The sequence below is a fragment of the Meles meles genome, chromosome X, assembly GCF_922984935.1.
Source record: "Meles meles chromosome X, mMelMel3.1 paternal haplotype, whole genome shotgun sequence".
Classification (NCBI taxonomy): Eukaryota; Metazoa; Chordata; class Mammalia; order Carnivora; family Mustelidae; genus Meles; species Meles meles.
The window spans coordinates 9,064,257-9,089,465 of NC_060087.1; the positions used below are offsets into that span (position 1 = coordinate 9,064,257).

A 25,209-nucleotide genomic window follows, 5' to 3' on the forward strand; every position below is an offset into this window, starting at 1 on the left:
CCAGAGATCTAACCCCTCACTACCCATTCGGCCACTTCTTAACAAATTGTCCAAATTCAAGGAAAACACTGTGAGGAGGGAAACCCAGGCTTACACGGGTGTGAAAAGTCTCAGATTTTAACATGTCTGACATTGAATTCAAAAGGTGTTCCATTCTGTTTTACAGTAACCCTAGCATACCGAACATGTTTATCTTTTTATGTAGCCGAGGTAAGCTAAAAAGTCCCAGCAATTTTCCTGTTATCCTCTACAAACCCCTAAATTTGATATGACCAGAGAACAAGTGTTTCAACTCTTTGTCTCCATAACCTCCTTTTTTCATATGCTGTTATCATTAAACATTTCTGGAGACAGGCCTCTGAAAAGTGAATTGTGGCCTTTCCATGCTTAATTTGTTTCTTAATTGTGCATGATTTTATAATGCCCATAAAATAATATTTATAGCCATAACATTTCAAAGACATCCTTTCTCTGAAAAGGGGAGTTAGATTTATTTCCAGATGTTTCTACCAAACATTTTCTTTTTTTCTTCCCGTCCCCCTACACTCCCAGTTTCATGGTTGTGATTATTGGGGCAAAGCTCCATAGCAAAAATTCATCAGCTGATGCCTTCCACCCACAGAATCCACATTTTTCAGGGCTCAATTTGAGACATAATGAAAGTCTACTTTGCATAATTATCATGTGAGACTATCTATAATTAAATGATGAAATGTGATTTTGTTCCAGTGTATAGACAAGGCTTTATGTGAACTAAAATCACAGAAGTTTATTTCTTTGCTTTAACTTTCATTTGGTGTTGGGAGCGGGGGTGTAATATAAACAAGCAATTCATTTCCAACACAGTTTAAGTCCCCGTGGGAACCTTTTTAATTTTCAGGAGAGAAGGCAATTTCTTGAATTGAGAAATAACTGGAAACTTGAAAATGATTGCCTCTTCAACATGAATAGATATTACTCTCAAACTTTAGAATGTGGTTATCATCAGCATTAAATTTTGAGTTTTGCCTTGAAAATGTTTTTTTAAAGCTTTTATGATAGCTTTGGAAATACCTATACAAAAAGACCCGTTATTCATCAGGCAGCTCTAAGCCCTGAAATGAACCTTGCCCAAGTTTCTAACCCTGGTTCGTCATCTCGTTTTATAGTCTTTCTGTTTCTTCTGACCAGATAAAAACAATGCTGACCATCCAAAGTTGAAAATTAAAACAATGATTCGAAGACTTCATGTGGGGAGTAACAGCTCTGGAAATCTTTGGGAAACATCATGCTATATTATCAAATTAAATTTAAAGTAACTGAATAGGGGAGTTTTGGTACGTTATATCGGCATTTTCCAAGTATCCTTTACACATCGACTGTATCCCATACACAATGGAAGAGACTGAAATTAGAGACCTTACGCAGCTTTCAAGGAGTTTGGAACCTAGTAGTATTTACCAAACAAAATACTGGAATAAACTTTAAATTTAGGTACATTTTGGTCTTTTTTTTTTTTTTAAAGATTTTACTTATTTATTTGACAGAGAGAGAGATCACAAGTAGGCAGAGAGGCAGGCAGAGAGAGAGGAGGAAGCAGTCTCCCTGCAGAGCAGAGAACCCGATGCGGGGCTCGATCCCAGGACCCTGAGATCATGACCTGAGCCGAAGGCAGCGGCTTAATCCACTGAGCCACCCAGGCGCCCCAGGTACATTTTGGTCTTGACCGTTCCTGTCATGACCTTTGGGAAAAGGCTACCAATTGTTTAGTATTAGAGGAGCATTTCTGCTCTTGACATGACTTTAAGAATCAAAGAAGAGGGGTGCCTGGGTGGCTCAGTGGGTTAAACCGCTGCCTTCGGCTCAGGTCATGATCTCAGGGTCCTGGGATCGAGTCCCGCATCGGGCTCTCTGCTCAGCGGGGAGCCTGCTTCTCTCTCTCTCTCTCTCTCTCTCTCTCTGCCTGCCTCTCTGCCAACTTGTGATCTCTCTCTGCCAAATAAATAAATAAAATCTTTAAAAAAAAAAAAGAATCAAAGAAGAGAAGTCCTCCTAGGAGCTGAAAGGTAGATATAAGTGTTTGGCTTCAATATCTCTCTAATAGTAATTTTTAAAATCTTCCTCTATGGTTTTTGTAATGTGATGATTTCATATGTACATTTGGATCTGGGCTCAGCAGACTATGGCTCCTGGGTCAAAGATGGCCCTTTATTTGTTTTTATAAATAAAGTTTTGTTGTAATAGTCCTGTTCATTCCTCATACATTTGTTTATGGCAGGTTTTGTGCTACAAAAGCAAAGTTGACTATTTGTGATCAAGACCATAAGACTGAAAGGTCTAAAATACTTGCTGCCTGGCCCCTTAGAGAAAACTACCTGCCAACTTCTGTTCTGAATGTTATGCTTAAACTGGTAATTTCTAAGATTACCAATTTCAGACCTTATCTGCTGTTGATCACTCTGCCAGATAAAACCTAGATCAGTGGCACCATTCCCTACCTCTCCTAATGCTCCTTTTTTCTCCGGGTAGTTCAGTTACTGCCACTTTATAATTCTAATTGATAGATCACACCTTTGTTTCTTTTTCCTTCTACTATAAGCAACATGTCCTAATACTAGTAATTTCTACTCAGTGAGGTGAAAATATAATTCTGGCGCCCTTCTTGCTGGCTTCTCCTTACCCTCTTCTTTCCCATGTTTTGTTTTGCATATTTTATCTTTAATATCACAAAGGTTGAAAGCTTTTACAGTTGCCTGGTAATCATTACAGTCTTTGGGGCCCTACCTATTGGTTGGTTCTAAATTTTCAAGCTCACTGAAGAGTTTTAATTTTTATTACTAATAAAGAGTATTCATTGTATTGCTAATTAGTGCTGGTTATATTGCCACTACTTTAAAATTTTTGTTTTTCTAGCAGGTTCTGTGTTTTCATGTTCCGCCTTGCATGTCCTGTCTTGAACACTTTTGTGCCCCATCTATGGAAGGACCTTCTTTCCCAAGCCTGTCCCTCCTGAATTCCTCCTCCTGTTCTAATCTTGATTGCTGACTTCCTGAGCCACCAGCAAAATGTCATCTTGGGACTTTGCTGCCTTGTTGCCTGTGTTGGAGCCAAAGTTATCTTGATCTCATGCCTTTCTCTCTCCTGATTTGATTGGAGCCCATCCTCTGATCATTTTCTTAGAGAAGATGTGTGGAAAGTAAACCTTCTAGATCTTTGCATTTCTGGACCTGTCTTTATTTTGCCCTCACACTTGACATAGAAATCTAGGTTGAAAATTATTTTCCCGGGAAGGTTTTGATTCCGACTGCCTTGCCTTCAGGCCACCAGTCCTGCACCGAGATAATGCTCTGATTCACATTCCTTCATCCTCAAAGTATCTTTTCTTCCTATAGCTTTAAAGATCATTTCTTTATACTTGGTGTATTAAAATTTCATTATGATGTATCCAGGTGGGAAAATACTTTTATCGTCAGGCTAAAGGCTCTCCAGCTAAGTTCTCTGGGTCCTTCAGCTCAAAGACTGTTCAGAATCATTTCTTTGGTGATTTCTTTCTCCCTGTTGTTTGCACTTTTTGATTTTAGAAATTCTTACCAATTTTTTATTAGCTTTCCTGAATTGATCATATGTAATTTTCTTTGGTTTCCTTTATATTTCTAACACCTTGTCTTGTTATTCAGATGTCTGAAGGGTTTTTAAAAAATGTATCCTTCAAGCTTTCTGTTGAATTCAACATGAAAGTATATATTTACTTTTCAAGAGCACTTTCTCGTTCTCGTATTCCCTCCCTATTTCTGTTTTCGATAAAGTGCCACAGTGGGCATCCTTGGGTACATGGCTCTCCCCAGCTATCTTATAGGATACAGGCCTAGAACCAACATTGCTGAGACACATAATATGTGCATGTAAATTCTGAAAACTCATGAGGGCCCTTCAGAAACAGATTGTACCAGCTTACATTTTTACTTCAGCGGGGGGAAAGTGGCATATCAGTATTTCACTTTGCATTTCTCAATGAGAAGGAGTGACTTTCAGAACATTATTAGCCATTTGTATTATTTTCATCTATGTCCCTGATCATATAAGTCACCATTTTTTACTGGATTATCTTTGGTTTTTGAATTGTACAAACTCTATTACGTATATCATACATTTGTCCATTGTCTATGTTGCACACATCTTCCAGCATTTTCTCTTATAACTTGGCTTATGCTTTTGCCCTCTTAAATCACTATGGAGTTGAACCTATTTGTCTTTTCCTTTGTAGCTTTTAGATTTCACATTATACTTGGAAATTCCCTTCTTGCCACAAGACTCTAGATGTATTCTTTAGTATGTTAGGGAAAAGAACAACAATAACAACAACATAATTCAACTGAGTAAATTTGAAGATCTAATTGGCCTTATTCAGTGACTCATGAATCAGGCAGCACTCCATCCAGCAAATAGAAAGGAACTCCAAAGAGCTGCACAAAATGAACGGCTTTTATGGAAAGAAGGGGCAAGAAAAAGAAATTTCTAGCAAAGAGTAGGTTGTTGCAGACAAAGCTTCCTTCCTAAGGAGGATAGGCAGGGTCTATGAAGTAGATTACCCCCACTAGTGCTGATCAGGTAATTTCAAATTGAGTGCAAAGGTTACATTCCTGGAAGAGGCTGGAACTGCAATAAGGTTCCAGATTCAGTCTTGGTTTGCTGAACTGGGGCTTAGCACAAGTGACTCCATTTTGAGCTTGTCGTTTCTTTTTTTAAGAAGTATTTTATTCTAGTACTTTCATAACTTAAATGTGGCCACTCAGCTCCTCTGCACCCTCAAGTATAAATGGCAAAAATTACCCAGCTAGTAGGTTTGTTGTAAGAATGAATGTGACAATGCAAGTGTATTGTTAACAGAAGTACTTGGCAAGCTCAGGCCTGTTCGCAGTATCTGCTGCTTTTATGGTAATGATTCTTTTTTTTCAGGGCCTAGCTCAGTGCCTGATTAAAAGACTGATTTTAAAAAGTAGATGAATAAGTATAAAGTATTGAAGGGAAGGGCAACTCCCTGTGATGAAGAGAGAAGAGCAGGAAGTTCTAATGCCCTTTCGTAAAGGTGAAGAAGGATTGAGGCAAAATCTCCCAGTTTTGTCCTGTGTCTTTGATTTGTTTACCCCCACGGTTTGTGTGGCCCAGAATATAAGTGTCACACTAATATAAGCTGAAAATACTTTTTAGCCCTTAACTTGAGTTAAATGAATGTTATTGTAACAAGTTAATTAGGCATACATAAAATTGCTAAATATGTCATGGAAAACGCCTGTCTTTCATGTTTTGTTAAACATCAGTTACGATCATAAGAAATCTGCATCTTGTAGAATGGATACTGCTGATACATGTTAATTATTTTTTAAAATAATTGAGTTCTTTTAAAGTTTCAATATGCAGGGGTGCCTGGGTGGCTCAGTCAGTTAAGCATCTGCCTTCAGCTCATATGATCCCCAAGTCCTGGGACAGAGCCCTGCATCGGGCTCCTTACTCAGCAGGGAGCCTACTTCTCCCTCTGCCTGCTGGTCCCCCTACTCGTGCTCACTCTCTCTCTCTTTCTGCCTCTGACAAATAAATGAATAAATAAAATCTTTAAAAAATGTTTTTTAAGTTTCAGTATGCTTTTAAGCATGCATGTCCTCTGAAGGTTTGAGCTATTCTGAGTTTATCCAAATGAATTTTTTTAATCCAAATGAATCTTAATGATAGGAAATGAAGTAAAATTTTTCCCAAAGTTCCCTTAATAAGACGAAAGGCAAATGGAAATTGCTATAGCCAAGGGTCCATAAAAGATACTTGGTTTAGACTCCAGATGTTCAGGTGGTAATTTTCTCAAGTCTCATCAGATGCAATCTGTGTTGGATCAGCATGATAAAATAAAACAATGAAAAGCAGTTTCCTTTGTCCTGTCATCCATGGTACAGCAGTTCTCAACAGGGCGATATACACTAGAGTCTGAGCTGTGTGCCTCTAATCTGTATGTATGTTTTTCAATCCTTGAGACTGTCCTGGATTCGTGCGAAAATAATGGCAAGTGTTGTATCCAAGCCATGAAGTTGTTTATCATTAAGAATTGCTGTCGCCTCCCTTCCATGCTTCTCCATCTGGAAACTCAGATTCTCAAGATGGTCCCAGGGAAGCAGATGCTACATCAGAGGTTGTCACCGAGGCAAGCTGTGGGCGGGCATGGCTGCAGAGTACCAGGTATATGGAGGCTGGCTGTCTCTTCCGTCTCTTGAGCTTCCTCTTTGGATGTCTCCCACCGACCCAATGCTTTGCACCAGAGTCCCCTGGAATGGCCTTTAAAAGCACAGATTCCTGGCTAATGCTACATTAACTAATGGGATGAATTGAAGTGTGATTTAGGTTATCAGCTGAATTGGGTCTGAAAAATGAAAGCATTTTAAGCAAATAGCATTGAAGTAGACATGGAAAATATCAGAGTATTGTTGTTGTACTTTCTTTATTTTGTTTCATAGTTTTGTTTTATTTATTTATTTATTTTTTTAAAGATTTTATTTATTTATTTGACACACAGAGAAAGAGAGAACAAGTAGGCAGAGAGGCAGGTAGAGGGGGAGGGGGAAGCAAGCTCCCTGCTGAGCAGAGAGCCAGATGCGGGTCTTGATCCCAGAACTCTGCAATGATGACCTGAGCCGAAGGCAGAGGCTTAACCCACTGAGCCACCCAGGTACCCCCATAGTTTTGTTTTTAAATGGAGCCCGGTGTTAGGATAGTCATTGTCTTGGAAGATAGTGGCCATTCTCTCAGTGACGATTCTCTTCTTCCTGCTGAAATTGATCACCCTCCCTCTTGACTGGAATCAGAACAAGGAAATCATCTGGTTTCTTCCCAGTCCACTTTTCCTCTTGCTCGCCAGCTCCTCTAGTCTGGCTGGGTGCACCCTTCAAATCTTAGGACTACCTTCCAAGTGTCATGGGAGGACCACTGGCATGCTCTGAAGATCCCTACCTCTGGGTCCTATCCAATAGCTCAGAAGTCAGGGTTGAGAATTCCAAGGTTGGGCTTACTGCTACATCCTTTTCTAACATGGTTATTCCAATGTAGTCTCCAGGAAGATATATGCCTTGTGGTATCCGAAATGTTGTATGGCCTTGTCTCAAATTCAATTCACACTGACTTACACTTACCCAAATGGCACACTGTTTATACACATTACTGTCAAGCATATGATTCTGAGCATTTATTGTGTGGCTACCTTCCTATATTACCTGTCTTTTAAATGAGTAATCACCAATAAATCTCAATCTCAGGTTCCTTAGGAGTCATGCTTATCTGACTTGATGGTATGAGGTGAGGTTGAGAACTACCAGCTCTGCTGAGCCCCTCAATCAACCCAAGGATGTGACTTGATTATTATTGCCTCTGACACATTAGAGTGTCGTTAACATAAAAGTCATCTCTTAAACACATTGAACTGAACTCAATTAATGTAATTGATTACCAGCCTAGCTGTAGGGATTTTGCAGCTTTAGGGAAACTGACAAACATTTTTGCCCTTTTAGATCCTACAATTAGATTCACAAGGCACAGTCAATAAGCATTCTGCAGGCGCTGAATTCATCATCTTTAACGATGATAAAAATCTGGGTAGATGAGCTGGCTGTTGATAAAGACTAATTGTTGAAATGGTTTTCAATAGTGGTATTGACAAATAGAACTGAGTCCTTGAAAGATGAAGTTGATCATGAATTAATGGAACCTCTTCTGGACGTGAATTTATACCAGCCCTAATAGGTCCTTAATTTATTGCATCTCATTTGCTAAAGCTGAAGGCGTGACGAGAAAAATGTATCTGTCTGGGTTCTGTTTAAATTGTTAGTCCTTTGAACTATAACCCTCGAAATGAATATTACTGATTCATAAGTAAAATTAATAGTGTGTGCATTCAAGTTAATATTTAAGAACTGTATTAACCTTCTTTTCTAAGATATTCTACTTTCATCTCCTAGAACGTGGAGAGAATTTCAGGATTTTTCTTTTCCCAACCCAGTGTATCCCAGCTCCTATGCAAGTGGTAAATTTTAGAGCCTCCGACCTTTGCAGGAAGGATGTACTTTTGCTTACTTAAAGTGTCTGGGGGTAGTACAGGGCAGCCTTCTAACATGGCTAATGGTTTTCTTCTTTAACCTCATTTGTCCTTGATACCGCTCGCTCTCCTAAACATTCTCCCCCATTACCCAGCAAGTAACACGTACAGTTGTCCCAAACACCAGTCTCTTTAATGTCTCTGTGGCTTTGCCTGCTCTTCCCTTGGATTGGAATGTAATTTCCTTCCCTATCCACCTGGTATTTACCTCCTCATATCGCTGGACTCTTCTCATGGGCATCTTCTCTGTGAGGTCCTTCCTGGTCCCCCTGACTGCCGTTGGCGTAGGCTGACTACCCCCATGGAATGTGCCCCCAGCGTATGGCGTATATCCTTCCTTGGCACCTGCCTCCGGCAATCTGTTGGACTCAGATGTTTTTATCTGGAGCTCCTCCTACTGGACTGGAATTTCCTTCGGGGCCTAGAACCATGGGGAACTTCAAAGTCCATTGAACTACACTTTTTTCAATAAAGGAATGAATGTATGAGTAGACCAATGGCAGGGAAACTATTCTCTCAAGACCATTCTACCTCTCTTCCCTCTGCCTGGGATCTTCTACGTGGCTAGCCTCCCAGCTGAATCCCTCACTTCATCCAGTTCTCAAAAGTCACCTCCTCGGAGAGGCCTCCGCTCCCGTCTCGTGCAACCCATCCATCCCCTTTCACGCTCGATCCTGCTGTATTTTTTTAAATGTACAATCATATCAGCCATCAATAATATGAGATATGGTTTATGTTTAATTTTTATCACCTCCGTCTTTCCACTAGAAGAGGGGCTGGCAAACCTTTTTCTGTAAAGGACCAGGTAGGAAATATTTCAGGCTTTGTGGGCCAGAAAGCTTCTGTTACCATTAGAACTGCTGCCTTAGTAGCGTGAAAACAACCACAGTATATAAATAGAAGGGCATGGCTTTGCTCCAATAAAGCATTATTTATTAAAGCAACCAGAGGCCAGATTTGGCCCATGGGCTACAGTTTGCTGCCACCTGGGCTAGAAGAGAAGCTTTTGGGTCTGAATCACAGCCATATCTGGGTACCAGACACATAGAAAGGTTCCACTAAATAGTTGTTGAATTAAATAACGGAAGAGCCTGATTTTGACTGAATTTGCAAAGTCAGTGGCTGTTAGCCTGGGAGAAAAGGATAGATGAAAATCTTCTGGGGAGCCTATTGACTCCTCTAAGTCATGAAAATGGCTGGTATGTGGGTAATACTGACCAAAGATAGAAGTTTACCAAGAACTTCTACAGAGACAAACAGAGAAAATGCTTCAGTTAGCACAAAAGGAGATTGCTTTTCATTTAAATTAGGCAGTTAGAAATGAATTCTATGGCAGTCAATCCAGGAAGCTAAAGTCTTCATTGTATTTAAAGGTTATGTGGAAAATGCATTGCATCCAGAAAGAAGTATTTATTTAATCAGTATTTGGGATTTGTTTGTGCTTTAAGAACTGTTGGTGTAAACATAGGTATGGTTGATGTATTATAAATAGATATTAATTGAATAATTGATCTCAGTATTGCTGTCAGTGCAGAAATGCTCATTGCTCTTGGCTAAGAATTAGAACAGAAGTTCTAATCGCATTTTTCAATTGGAGTCTGGATGAGGACGTTCCTCATCAGTGTCATTGCCAAGGGTGTGATACCTGGGACTCAGCAGGTGTCTACATTGGAGAGAGGGATGGTGTGGTTGAATCCTGGCAGAGAATGGATAGATGGAGGCACAAATAAAGAAATCAGTGAGTCCCACTGAGGCACCCAAGGACTACCGACTAGCAGCACCTGGGACAGCACCACTATGCGCTGTCGCCTGCAGGGACTGACGCTCCCATCGCACGGAGCAGGCAGAGAAGGAAGCAGGCCTGGATCTGGGACCTCCGGTAGAGCCGTTGAGTTCGTGTGTATGGAGCTTAAAAGAGGGGAAACTGAAGCAAACAAACAAAACTCAGAGCAGGAAAGATGTGGAACCTTGGGCTGTAACATAGTTCGCTATCTAAGGAAACTGAATTTACTCTAGGTAGGGGCTAAGAACAATTATTTTAATGCAGAAAAGATTAGGAGATCACAATTTCTTTTTTAATTTTTAAAGATTTTATTTATTTATTTGAGAGACAGCAGAAGCAGGGGAAGAGACAAAGGGAGAGGGAGAAGCAGGCTTCCCGCGGAGCAGGGAGCCCTCGATGTAGGGCTCGATTTCAGGACCCTGAGATCGTGACCTGAGCCGAAGGCAGATGCTTAAGTGACTGAGCCACCCAGGTGCCCCAGGAGACCACAATTTCTTGATTAAAATAGAACTGTTAGCTGAAACCTTTAATTCTGTGATTTCTTTGCCAGCTTCTTTTAACTTCTGTCAGACATTCTCAGTCATCAGGGGCGCCTGGGTGGCTCAGTCGGTTAAGCATCCAACTCGTGATTTTTGGCTCAGGTCTTGATCTCCGGGTCATGAGATCAAGCTCCTGCACGGGGCTCTGTGCTCAGTGGGGAGTGTCCTTGAGATGCTCCCCCCTCTCCTGCCCCTTCCCCACTCACATGCTCCCTCTCTCTCTCAAATAAATAAATAAAACCTTTAAAAAAAAAGTTCTTAGTCATCAAGGGACCCTTACTGCCTAATCACTTTTTCAAATCCTTTGTGTAAAGATTATAAAAATCATGAAATTTACTAAGTGTGGCTAATCATCTCTCTAAAAGTATGGTCTTTTAAAAAAAATCAGTTCATGTTTTTTTTTAAGTATCTCCACACTGTATCTATTTATTTAATTATTTTTCATAAACTCTACACCCAACGTGGGGCTCGAACTCACGACCCCGAGATCAAGAGTCACCTGCTCTGTCAACTAAGCCGGCCATGTGCCCCAAATCAGTTCATGTTTTTCAATATTATCTTAGGTCGCGGTTTCTCACAACTCATAGTTTGAATTTACAAACCCATGGGATTGTTTTCACTTTCCAAATATAAAACTATAATAGAAATTTTCAAAGAATACACATTAATCACAGAGATCTATACAGCAGCCCCTGGGGGTGGGGGAGGGGCATCACCTGCATCTTCAACCCTCTGCTTCCCCCATGTCCTGCTCTAAAGTGTGGATAGACTCCAGTTTGATGGAGACACATTTTCAGACCTAAAGTGATGATTTTAACAGTTTGAGAAAGGCTTCGCTCATTGTTATCAAGTCTTTTGTTCAAAATTGGATTTTACTGTAGGTACAAAAAATAAGGATAATCATTCAAGATGGAATGGTCTTCCCTGACCTGCCCTGCCCTGCCCTGTAATTCGTTATGCTCTGTAAACGACAGATACCAATTGAAACTTAGAAAGATTTGGAGTGGTTAGGTTTCCAACCTCTGAAGGTTCAATCTTTTGGAGCCCAAAGCAGGAACACATGTAATAACCATCAATTTGTCTGACCCAAACCTGGGGCCACTCTGTTTCATCTTGCTTGCCGGAACTCGCAAGGATTAGACAAGCAGAATGAAATGCACCATTTCCCATCAGCATGTTAACTTCATTTGTAGGTTTCTAAGCTTGATTCAGAATAGATTGGGGGGCGCCTGGGTGGCTCAGTGGTTTAAGCCTCTGCCTTCAGCTCAGGTCATGATCTCAGGGTCCTGGGATCGAGCCCCACATTGGGCTCTCTGCTCAGTGGGGAGCCTGTTTCTCCTTCTCTCTCTGCCTGCCTCTCTGCCTACTTGTGACCTCTCTGTCAAATAAATACATAAAAAAAAAAAAAAAGAATAGATTGGAACGTGAGAGCTGGGCTTTTTAAGAGCTGTGCTGAGCTTTGTAATATCCATGATTCTGTCTGTCATGTTTGCATATGTAAAACACTTTTTGGGCTCACACCATAAATCAGATTATACAGAACAGAAATCTCCACATTTTTTGCTTTTGTACTCCATTCCCATTATAGATTTTATTTATTTATTTCAGAGAGGGAGATAAGAGCACAGGCATGAGTGGGGGCGGGGCAGGGGGAAGGCAGAGGGAGAAGCAGACTTCCTGCTGAGCAGAGATCCCGATGCGGGGCTCCCTCCCAGGACCCCAGGACCATGACCAGAGCCAAAGGTTGACGCTTAACCTTAAGCGTCTGAGCCACACAGGCGCCCTCCGTTCCTATTACCAAAAAAGGCTTTGAACATGTAAACTGCGAATATGTGTTAATTTATATGTAATGCATATGTATATACACCCACGCCACTGTAAAGAATACGTTGTGGCAAGCATGAAGCACATGTGAAAAAGGCATGAACTGGGATGTTAGCATGAGATGAGATGAAGGCGGGATGTAGTTTTCATCACTTGTAAACACGCTGTGATTGCTGCGTTCCAAATTCTGTAATACTTTCATGACAGCAGCATGAGTGAGGATGCTTATTTATTTGTGAGCACCGTAGTTTACCATGTCGTTGAATAAAAATTTGAGGGTCTGCGGCGCCTGGGTGGCTCCGCGGGTTGAAGCCTCTGCCTTCTCAGGTCATGATCCCGGGGTCCTGGGATCAAGCCCCATATCGGGCTCTCTGCTCAGCAGGGGGCCTGCTTCCTCCTCTCTCTCTCCGCCTGACTCACTGCCTACTTGTGATCTCTCTCTGTCAAATAAATAAATTTAAAAAAAAATTGAGGGTCTGTTTGCAAGTTCAGCTTATGGCTTTACTTGGTTTCACTTACTGTCACCGGAAGCAGAAAGGAACTGCAGAAACCTATCAAGAGGCAACAGGACAGAACGTCTCACCAGCTTGCTTACTGTTTTCCATTCTCATCTCTGCAAGTCAGTTTGCCAAGATTCGGCCAGAAAGCTTCCACGTTCCTTGTTGTCCCTCAGCTGTTCTCACAAACCAAATGGGAGATGTTACATGGTATTATATTTAACAAATGAGTTAAATGAGTTCACACGCCACTGAAATGCTTCACTTGAGCATTTTTAAAAGGGTTGGAAAAATTCATTTCCAGGTTTTCAAAGGCTGCTGATTTTATAGATATGTATTTGCATAATTTTCAATAAAACAAGCATATAACGGTAGCATCATTTTTAAACATCTGTTTCCCTGCATTCTTAACACACACCCAGATTTCTTTTAAAATTGAAGTTACTTTCTCCTTCATTATTCTGATAGCTCCTTTACTCAGAAGAGACAACTTCTGGAGGACAAAAGATTTAAAGACTTTGGTTCAAAACCAACCAGTTTATTGACATGCTAAAGCACTTCGGTTTCTTTGGTTCCTTGGCTTGCGTTCAGTTCTTTCCAGAGGGCAGGCATCTCTAAATGTACCTGGAACCCTTGTTTGTTCCAGTTGAAGCTTCGACTCCGCCAGTTTATAGTTTTCTCTGTTTGTGCCAGGATCAGAGCATCCTAAGAATTGTCATTTTCTAATAGGGTCTGGTATCCTGTTGGCTGGACAACCAGTGTTTTTCCTGTTCTTTTATACGATCATATAAAATTCAGAGTTCTCTTTGTTGAATTCTTTAAAATGGACTGTTGAGGTATCCTTCTTGAATGGCATTAAATCTGTAAATTAGCTTAAAGAGAGCCGAGATTTTCAATTTTAGTCTACCCATTAGGAAGTCCCATTTATTTCAAACCCTCATAAAATTCTCCAAGATTCTTCTAAACAGTTTGTGTCTTCTCAGTTAAGCATTCCGGATTCTGTTAGCTTCACGAGTACTGTGTAAGCTTCCAAGCTTGACTAAACAGTTGGAAATCTTTAAATGCTCCTGCCGTGTTGTGGAATTGAGTGACAGTGGCCTGTGGAATTGATTAGTGAAGGTTGAGCTCTTCTGAATCCATAGTATGAATATTCATGAAGGCAGAAAGCATGAGACCCAGTAGGTTATGCAAGCCGGAAATACATTATGTACAGTTATTTACTTTTATATTAAATTTAACTCCTCTTTAGTGGCGGCATATGGTTGAGCCTTTTTGATCCCTGAGGTCAGAGGCTTGCCCAGATTTGCTTTCAAAAAATGGGTTTTGAGTGTAAAAATCCATAGATCAATGAAAGAGGTGGAATGCCCTGGACGTTCTCGATTCAGGGGCATTTCGATCCGTGTTAGCAGGAGTTCCCAGATCTCCTAGTGTGATGTCACTGCTCAGGATGGTTTCTCTCCAGGCTTAGTCACTGCTCTTCCCATTCTCCTCTCTCCTTCCTCTCAGAGCTTCTGTTTGCTCACAGTTTCTGTTCTCTCACACAGCACATAGAAGTCATGTGTTGAAAGAAAATCAAGAAGGTCACATGTGAATATCATAGTGCACTCCTGCTGGTTGGCAATTCAAACATAATCACGTCAATCCAAGTTGCGATCTGAGTAGACCTCTCTGGTCTTCGGTGCACGGTCCTGCTCCAAGGTACCCTTGCCCAAGACTGAGGAGGTCCCTGAAGTTCACGGGCTGCCATTTCTTTAGGCCCAGCCTGTGGATCTTGGTGTTCCATGAGACATAGCACCAACACCCGAAGTTTCTGCCACCTCGCAGGACCCTTTGCCGTTGCCTCCTTAGCGGAGTTGCTCGGGGATGGTCAACAGCCTGTCTTCTTCATTAGACCCTGTAGAGGAACAAACTCAGTGAGAAGCCAGCAAACACTTTTTTCAGGATGTCACTTTGGTACACACACATCACTGTAATCTGGACCTGCTGAAAACCCATCCTGTGGTCTCATCTACTTCCGGACCTCCCTCAGTTGTCATCTGTCAACTTGAATAATCCATACTTCTGAGTTGCTGCGGTTTTTTTTTCCCTTCCTTCTTTTTATTCTAGGGAATTCTGGTTTGCCTAACTTAGAACTTTTGTTCAGAACTTTTCTTATTAGGTCCCCTCACAGGCCACAGGAGGGCTTAGGAATTTTTACCCTTGCTCTGGGAACCACTGCTAGCCACGTGCAATCAGGGGTATGAGAAAGTCATGAAGAAGAGATTATAGGGTTCCTGTGGATGTCATGTCAACTGCGATCATGAGGCGGGGATTAGGGATCGTTTCCTTTGGAAGTGTCTGCCGTGTTTGTGAAATGTTAACATTTGGTCATAAATGGTGTGGGCAATAGGGTTGGTAGAATCCGTGGTGAACTCTGGAATCACAGGGGTTTTAACCAATAGAAATCACTGTGTCATGATTGTATGAGTGAGCTTCTGGTGCCTAACAAGCATCTCCTGAATTCAGTGTCACGCCGTCATTACTTCCTAGCTTGTAGAGCTAGTAAGTAATGACTTACTAAGCGGACTTACAGCCAGCTGCTCTAGGCTGGGGGGCTGGGAAGCTCCACTCCACTTGGCTCCTTCCTGAGCTGCCAGCTCTGGTTTGTTACGCGTGCATCCTTTCTGGAGCCCAGGCCGAAGGGGCCGCAGCAACCTCGTGAAGGCCTTCTCATGGTGACGATAAAGGAGCAACAGCACAAGACCAGCTACAAAGGTGGTTTTTGTTTGTCACACCTGGGCTCCGCCGTGTGCCCGCTTTGCGCAGTGAGGTGTTAGCCGAGTCAAGGGACAGCGAAATGTGCACTGCGTGCAGTGGGAGGCTCTGAAAGGCATGTGGCGTAGGGTGGCCGGTCACATCCTGGGCTGCAAATGAAGAAGGATTCAGTGGATCACAGAGACCAGCACTAGCAAGGTGAGCATGGGATATCTTGACGCGTAATGCTATCACGCAATCCCAGCTAGCCACCTCTTGCAAAGTCACACTGACAATGACCTTCTTTTTTTTTTTTTTTAAAGATTTTATTTATTTATTTGACAGAGAGAGATCACAAGTAGGCAGGGAGGCAGACAGAGAGAGAGCAAGGGAAGCAGGCTCCCTGCTGAGCAGAGAGCCCGATGCGGGGCTGGATCCCAGGACCCTGGGATCATGACCTGAGCCGAAGGCAGAGGCTTTGACCCACTGAGCCACCCAGGCGCCCCGACAATGACCTTCTTTTTTTTTTTTAAATATTTTATTTATTTGACACAGAGAAATCACAACTAGGCAGAGAGGCAGGCAGAGAGAGAGGAGAAAGCAGGCTCCCTGCTGAGCAGAGAGCCCGATGTGGGGCTCGATCCCAGGACCCTGGGATCATGACCCGAGCCGAAGGCAGAGGCTTTAACCCACTGAGCCACCCAGGTGCCCCCCGACAATGACCTTCTTGAGTCGAACTTGGGCACATCTGTTCATTCATACTTCTTTTCGTTCCAGTCTTACCTACCCAGGTGTCCGACCTGCCACCATCTTCCTACAGTTTTTAATTTTACAACACAAGTAATAACTTCCAAATTTAGTTTTTCACACCAGAATCTTTCCCTTCAGCACATATTCCATAAAAGGACGTCACTGTCTCTAATAAGTGCATATAAAAATGGAATCACTTTAGGGTTTTCCTACAGCATTCTACCTACCAGTCAAAGTAACTTCTTGTGATATGCTGAGTGTATCCGTCTTTGACTTCTGGGGAGGAAGAAAGTCTCCCAACATTTTAGGAAAGCCCTTCCGTTTGTTATGGGGGCGGGGGTTGGACAGTAAGATCGCCATCATTGCTTTGAACTGCATCTGTCAGGAACAGGGTGATTATTCGTTGAATCTCAGTGGCCATGTTTTCCATCTCAATTAACAGAGCCTGGATTTTTAGGTCTCTGATTCCTGGCCTGTGTGTGTGTGTGTGCGTGTGTGTGTGTGTGTGTGTGTGTGTGTTGCAGAAGGTTGGGGGCTGGGACTGGCAGTCTGTGGAGCTTGTCAGTTGTCTTCTTGCAGCGTTAGCATGAGAATTCACTGAGGCATGTGGAGCAGGTAAAAAAGTGTTGCTTTCTCAGCTCATTGTAAAAGGACTCAAGCATCTCTATGAACAGTACTGCAAGGTGAGAGGCAAAACCATGCTTACCTTCATCCAAACCACCGGGTGATGTTTCACGGGGGCACATTTTTGCATAGAGCCGTTCCTGCCGGATAAAAGACAGGTTGATTATTTTTAGATAATTTATTCTGCAAATACCACCTGTTGCACAAGAATAATAATGCCATTAGACGGTTATCCTCAAGTGCAAACAAAACAAGAAGAATGCAACATCAGAAACAAAAATGCAAATGCTGCAGCAAACACCGACCACGGTTGTGAGTCTCAGTGTTACTTGGGCGGGGAAAAAAAAATGAAGGGATGTAGACCGATATCACATTCTTTGTGGACACACCTGGTGGCAGCATGTCCGTCTCCTCTGTCCCTTAGAACTTGAGTGCCGCTTCTCATTTTCCCATGATGTGGGTTCCTTCCCAGTCCTGGACCGCGTGTTCACTTAGAGTTCTAGAAACATGGCCAAGGAAAATGTACTGATCCGGTCCTTAGAGAGCCTGGATTTTATTCTTTCTTTTTTGGTCTGTATTCTGGCATAGGACTGCCTTGTGTTTATTGTGTCATCACACTTGATAAGATTTTTCAAACGGAAGTTCTCAGAGCTTAGCTACGATTTGGTGAGACCTTTTGTCGGGCGTTGGGCTATCGACATTTGAAATGATACTGGGTTTGTGTTCATATTTTAAGAGTGAATGTGTTCATAATATCTGAAGCCTATTCCTTTCTATTCATTGACCTCGAGAGATAAAAATAACACATTGATTTTTTTTCAAAGATTTTATTTATTTATTTGACAGAGATCACAAGTAGGCAGAGAAGCAGGCAGAGAGAGAGGAAGGGAAGCAGGCTCCCTGCCGAGCAGAGATCCTGATGCGGGACTCGATCCCAGGACCCTGCGATCATGACCTGAGCTGAAGGCAGAGGCTTAACCCACTGAACCACACAGGCGCCCCCACATCGCCTTTTTTTTTTTTTCTAAGATTTTATTTATTTATTTATTTGACAGAGAGAGAGAGAAAGAGAGGGAAAGCACAAGCAGGAGGAACAGAAGGCAGAGGGAGAAGCCGGCTTCCTGCTGAATGGCGAGCCTGATGTGGGGCTCGATCCCCAGACCCCGGGACCATGACCTGAGCTCAAGGCAAATGCTTAACTGACTGAGCCACCCAGGTGCCCAACACATCACTTGTTGAATGCTGACTACATGCCAGACTTTTTTTTTTTAAGATTTTATTTATTTATTTGACAGACAGAGATCACAACTAGGCAGAGAGGCAGGCAGAAAGAGAGAAAGCGGGAAGCAGGCCCCCTGCTGAGCAGAGAGGCCAATGCGGGGCTCGATCCCAGGACCCCAGGATCATGACCTGAGCCCCAGGCAGAGGCTTAACCCACTGAGCCACCGAGATGCCCCATGCCAGACATTTTGCTAAATGCTTCACTTCTATTCATTCATTTCATCTTTGCAGCTGTCCTAAGCCATGGTGACTGCTCATATTGCCATTTTGCAGATGGAGAAACTGAGGCACAGAATCAGGAAGTACTTCTTACACGTCGCACTGCTAGGAAGTGGGGGCGGGGAGCTGCAGGGTTGGGCTTACAAAATCTGCCCGCACACGACCCTGTCAGTCTCACACTTGCCCTGTACTTGGGCCGGAACATTTGTGTGTTTCTTGTGGAAACCATAAAGGGTTAGCTGTTCGCAACCAAAATGGCTCCTGCGAGTTGCACACATCGGGACGTAAGAGTTGCACTAGTCGCTGTGCGGATATGTCCTTCCTCGCTTCAGTGTCCTCTGTGAGCAGGAAGGAGGTTTCAGGGTAGGAGTCCCAGCCCTGTCGAAGTGGCCTCCAAATTTTATGTGAAAAACCCAGCGATTTCCTGCCATCCCCGCCACTGTCACTCTGGTCCAGGCCCCCATGTATTTTGTCAGGATGGGCGCCACGGGCCCTGTAAAGGTCTCCCTGCCCCCTGCCTCGCCCAGCCTCCTCCTGTCTGTTCTCGGTAAGGGCCGCTCGCAATCACTTCTCCACTCGGAACCTCCCAAACGCTGCCTGTTTCACTCAGCACGAAACACAAAGCCCCTCCAAGAGCCTGTGTCTCACACACACACACATACCCAGGTCCAGCACCTCCCCATCATCCTACCACTGGCCTCCCCACTGTCCCTTAGGCACACTCTCCCCGGGCACAGCCTGTCTCAGGACCTTTGCCCCTAGAGGTCCCTCTCCGTGACATGCTCCTCCTCCCCCAGATAGTTATCCGAACCCCGCTAGAAGCCCGAAGCGTCCCCTTCCGGGATTATTTTCCTCCACATGCTTATAAAGACCTGATATGCGATACATTTTACTAATGTCTTAGATCATTTTCTGTCTCTGAATACCAGAGTGAACATTTTATTATTTTTTTATTCGGCTTTGATTCCTATTGTATCCCTGGAAACGAGAAGCCTGTGGGCGTTCAATAAGTATTTGTTGACTAAATGAATGCATTATGGACTTGTTTCAGAGAATTAAATGAACTAACATATGGAAATAATTTCAAAAATTGCTTAGCATGAAATTAGTGTTTAATAAATGTCAGGTATTCATAAGATAATAATATTAGAATTATTGAATGAATGATGAATTAAAAATTGGAGACTATTACTTTATCATGCGGTGGAAAGAGGATAATCGAGTTATAAATGCTTTAACTACCCTAACTTGCGTTTGCAGTAGAGGCTGGAGGAAGTGGTCGGGGGCATCATTTGGGCTCTCTTGTCCTACTACCTAGAAGGACAGCTAGATGCCACATTTCCCCGAGCAGGAAGTGGTCCCCAGTCCTCAGTACACTTTGGAATCACCAGGGGATTCTTTCAAGATTAACCCTGCCTCGTACCCTCAGATATTCTGATGGGATTGGTCTGGAGGGAAACCTGGGCATTAAGATTTTTGAATCCTCTCCGGGTGATTCTGATGTGCAACCAAGGTTGGGACCCCGTGCCAGAAGCTTTTCACAGATTGGCAGTGGCACGGGGAAAAGCTTTCCCCTGTCCCTTTCTAAACTTGGAATGGGAAGTTCGGCCAGCCGGGGTCCAGGTCTCTGTTCTGCAACACGGGAGACCATGAGCAGGTTAGTTCACTTCCACAACCTTCTTCATGTAGAATATGTCTTCTGTGGGTTATGCTGCAAATGACTAGCTTAAGGCCAGACCCTAAAACTATGGGTATCCCCTTCCCTTTTTTTTCCCGTTTTTCCATCTGGGGCTAACAGAGCCCCATTTGCAAAGGTAGCCTAAGAACAGCATGCTCTGAGGGATGCCTGGGTGGCTCAGTCCGTTAAAGGTCTGCCTCTGGCTCAAGTCATGATCCCGGAGTCCTGGGATACAGTCCCGGATCGGGCTCCCCGCTCAGTGGGGAACCTGCTTCCCCCTCTGCCTGCAGCTCCCACCTCCCGTCACCCCAAGTGTGTGACCTGCCCTTGTAGCCACATCTAAACTCTGGGTCCAGAGAGACCACCCCTCCCCGTTGACCCTATGATGCGGTCACTGTGAGCCCGCACACGTCTAGGATGGCGGTGGGATGTTGGGATGGGACACCACCAAGGCCAGCTTCTTGGGTACGTGACCCAGGCAGTAACACAGGGCCCTTTGGTTTTCACATTCTGCTGTCTTGAAGTTCTGAATTGGGTCTGGGTGACGGTGTCTGCGTTTTGATTTTGCACTGTCAGCGCAGACTATGTAGCTGGTCAAGCGTGTGGCACTTCGGAGACCTGGTGACAATCGGGTGACCTTGACCCAGTTACTCTTCTGTGTTCGGTGTTTGCACGGAGGAGGTCGTGGGGTCAAACTGCCGTTCCTGTGGGGCGTTCCGAAGATAAAATCGGGTAACAGATGAGTGTCAGCGTGCAACGCGTAACATGTTAGCTCTCGACGGATACTTCTCTTTTTCTGAGCCTTTCAGCTGCGAGCTGTTAAATCGAAGACGCGTCCTTTCTGAGTAAAGGGGAATTTTGAACTTTTGTTTTCTTAGTCGGTGGTACTTGCCTAGAGGACAGATCCTGGAGGGTTTCCATTCATTCTTCTCAACTCTTATTCATTACCCAAAAGGACCACAGAATTCGTCCTTCTCAGTCTTCTTTTTTTTCCCCATTTGAACAATATGTTGTCCACATGGCATATAGAATAGCATCTTTTGAGGTATTTCAAAATGATCTTTTCCTGATTGAACATTAGACAGCAAAAAAATTGAATGAAGTCCACGTCCTTGAAATAACAGAGCCTGCATTGCTTACAGGAGGGTGCTGGTGTTCACGCTAATAACTATTCCCTCACAAAAGGCTATACTGGCTACTGTCTGTGAGCAAAGCCTTCATGAAGAGTCCGGGGAGTTGGGGTTTGACCCGACACTCCGGCATACGAGGCGTGGGCCCTGGGAGCCAATAAGCCACTACTGACTTCGGTTTCCTTCCTGGGATAATGCAGATGGTAATACCCGCCTCGTTATTCCCAGATTGTTTGGTGCATCAAATACGATACTTGCGGATGCATTTTGAAAATTTTTGAATGCCATACCTATTTCGAGTTTAAATGATGTCTTTAAAAGATTTTACTTATCCATTTGACAGAGAGAAAGAGAGAAAGAGACCACAAGTGGTGGGGAGGGGCACAGGGAGAGGGAGAAGCAGGCTCCCTGCTGAGCAGGGAGCCCATCACGGGGCTCCACCCCAGGACCCCGGGATCATGACCAGAGCCGAAGACAGACACTTAATTCGCTGAGCCACCCAGGCGCCCCTCGAGTTTAAATTATTGATAAAACTTCTGAAGTTAGGTGTGAACAAAGAGATTCATTTAAATCAGTTGAAAATTTCTCCAGAATATAAATGCCAGGAGTTAGTTTCTCATCTTTTTTTGGAAAGGGGAAATGTGTTCGACACCAGAATAACCTATCACCACCGATATGATTCCCATCCCTTCAGTTTCACGGGAGCCAGAAGCCATAGGTGCTACTTACTGAATATCCATAATCTTCTGAGCTGCTTTCTCGGCATGTCAGTTATAAATCGATAGTGTTCCGCAGACAATTCTCTCTCTACATATTCATTCAATGATTGATCGCGAATCCGCTCTGTGACACAGCTGCTGCTCTAGGCAGCCGGGATGAATCAGTTAATGAAACAAACTTCCTTGTCCTCATGGAGCTTCCACTCTAGTAGTGTGGACAGCAAAACAGTTTTTTAAAAAGTGTATTCTATAGCTCATTAGCAAGTGATTAGTGCTATGAGTGAAAATGTGGAAGAGGGGGACGCCTGGGTAGCTCAGTGGGTTAAAGCCTCTGCCTTCGGCTCAGGTCATGATCTCAGAGTCTTGGGATTGGGCCCTGCATCGGGCTCTGCTCAATAGGGAGCCTGCTTCCCCCCGCCCCCACCTGCTTGTGATCTCTCTCTTTCTGTTAAATAAATAAATAAAATCTTTTTTAAAAAATGTAGAAGAGGGTAAAGGGGTTGTGGGTATGGGGGAGCAGGCTTGTGGTGTATGTGGCTAGAGGGTCACACCTGAGCAGACCGGAGAGCGGGGAGGGGGATCCACACCCATATAGTGGTAGGATCAGCATTGCCGCTTGGGGGAACAGCCAGTGCAATAGCCTAATGCAGAAAAGGGTCTGGTGTTTTCAGGAGATTAAGGAGGGGACACAAGAAGCATAACTGTGTGCCTTCCCACGTCTTCCCCAGGCTCTCCCAAACAGGGAATAGAAAGTTTGGAAAGGAGAGGGAGAATGTGATTGCCAAGCCATTGCCAAACACTTACACTAACACCTTCTTTCCATTGTGTGTGTTTTTCCCGCAGTCACATGACACAGGGCATCCCATTTGATGACCCTCGTTTGGAGAGCTGCCAAATCCTTCCTCCGGCCCCTCGGAGGGTGGAGATGAGGAGGGACCCCGTACTGGGGTTTGGTTTTGTGGCCGGGAGTGAGAAGCCAGTGGTCGTTCGCTCTGTAACACCAGGTAAGCACCCAGGGCGCTCCCAGTCTCCTGGGGTCACCTATCACACCCTGCACCAGCGACTGTCGCTGAGTCCCATAAGTTTCACACCATTCCACGTTGAGCTGTGGACCCTTGTGGAGTTTTTCCAACATCAGGCTAGAGTCAGACCACCAGAGGGACACAAAGGGCTCTGCAGACTGGGTTTCAACTGCCAAATGCATCATATCTTTTGACTTCGGAAAACACAGATCTATCATTTGTAACCATGGAAATGACCTACTTCTTAAAGTATGAATGCACATCAAAAGAGACAGGCGCTGTGCTGTATTTCTGTAAGTTCACGATTAAACTCCTTAGTGAACAAAAGCAGAAAGTGGCATGAAGTCACAGAAGGATTTTAGTCATCGGAGCGCTTGGATTGTGTTCTGAGGATGCGCTCTTCTCCCCCCACTGGACGCAGAATATAGTCTCTACCCCACTGTTGCCGGGCCGGACCAGGTTGCTGACTTTGGCCAACGGCCTATTAACAGAGATGACACTCAGAGGCTTGGCAAGTGCTTGTACTGTTGACCTTCTCTATTGGATTTCTGTCATGGGAGTGGCAGGAGAATTTCCCTCAAGAGACTCTTACCTTTTCAGCCCGTCTGTGCTCACCCGAAAGGCCCATACGCCCGAGAAGTGACCATCAGACAGCCTACTGAATCAGACGCTAGTTCATCATCCAGTAATGGCCGACTGATCACCAGTGGGGCAATCCCCAGCATTCTGCAGTAGGAGCCAATCATGAATGTCCTCTGCCTCGGGCTTTGTTATTAGACTCTACAGATGTCCGACATTCACAGTTGAAAATAATGCCCTTAGGAGGCAATTACCTGAAGTGGGTCGCCCTGGCCTTTCCAGAAACAAGGCTCTTTGACTGATTTCTTTTTTTATCATATGTATTTATGAGTTTATCTTAATGGACTTGTATTGGATTTATTTTCACACAAAAGGAAATTGCCTTCCATACTATTCCTCCTCAGGATTTGGCAAATCATGGACAGAGCTCAGGAGAACAGTCCTGTGGTAAGGAGCAAAGCCTCTGGCAACGGACTGCCCGGGTTTGACGGGTTTGACGGGTTTGGAGTTCGCCTCTGCCCCCGTTAGACGTGTTGAGCTTCCATGTTAATTCCTCTGCATTTCAGTTTGATGGACACTTCTCTGCATCCTCTGGATAATGGGGCTCATGCTCGTATCTATCTTCAAGGGCTCGGGAGAGAATGCAACACATTCTAAGAGTGCAGGTAGCTTTTCTCCATCCCCGCGTCTTTATGCTTACTGTGCCGGCCACCAGCGCCCCTGCGTCCCTGGTCGCCATGCCTCACGAAATTGAAGGAATCGGGGACTTTGCTCTTAGCCAGGGAAAAGGATGCCAAACCTGTCAAGATCAAGGAAAATAAGGATCATGTGAAGTTCAAAGTCCAGTGCAGCAGAAACCTTTATACCCTGGTCATCCCGGACAAAGAGAAGGCAGCCATGTGACGCTGTGCCTGTCCCTAGGTTTGGCAGTGAAGAAGCCAAAATGAAGCCGGTACACTGATTGGAACTGTATTAAAATTTTAAAAGCTCAAAAAGTAAATAAATACATAAAAGAGCACCAGGTACCTCCTTCTCATTTCAAAGATATTTATTGTTATTATTACTAAACTCTAAAATATTTGGGTTACTGAGTCTGCCAGTTAAGGAGAATGAAAAGCATCTAGTGCATAGTAGAGGTCTCAAAAGTTGATTGCATTTTTCATTTTTTTGACATCGTGTAGTCCAGGGTAAGCCCTGTGACCACAGTTAACCACCTTACAGACTCGTAAGGGAAGAATCGGCTTCCTTTCCTCTCCTACCACAGACTCACCACGCAACCTGTTCCTGTTTGCCAAGCTTCCTCTTTTCTTAGCTGTAGGCCCTACCTCAATTCTCTGTATGGCATTATTGAGCTTGACGTGGCTGAGAATTGTATTACTAAAATGAAAGAGATTTGTCGCCTACTGTGATAACAAAATAATATGCCTGCATTGTGAAAAACATACAATATAGATCATATAGAGGAGAAAGTTAAAAAAACAGAATCACCTGAGCTCCTACTACTCAGGGCGAGCCATTATTTTTTTTTAAGATTTTATTTATTTATTGGAGAAAGAGAAAGAGACCGTGTGAGAGAGAACACAAGCACAGGAAGTGGGAGAGGGAGAAACAGGCTTCCTGCGGAGCAGAGAGCCCGATGTGGGGCTCGATCCCAGGACCCTGGGATCATGACCTGAGCCGAAGGCAGAGGCTTAACGACTGAGCCACCCAGGTGCCCCCAGGGC

The 25,209-nt window shown here is 43.9% G+C and overlaps 1 protein-coding gene across 5 annotated transcripts in view; it reads left to right on the forward strand.

The window, feature by feature from the left end:
* FRMPD4 (FERM and PDZ domain containing 4) overlaps positions 1–25,209 on the forward strand; it is an 865,179-nt gene that overhangs the window by 749,415 nt on the left and 90,555 nt on the right. For all 5 annotated transcript variants that reach the window (XM_045995842.1, XM_045995843.1, XM_045995846.1 and 2 more), the window contains one exon: positions 22,728–22,888. In XM_045995842.1, the coding sequence (XP_045851798.1) occupies positions 22,728–22,888 (161 nt within the window). The remainder of the gene's footprint in view (positions 1–22,727; positions 22,889–25,209) is intronic.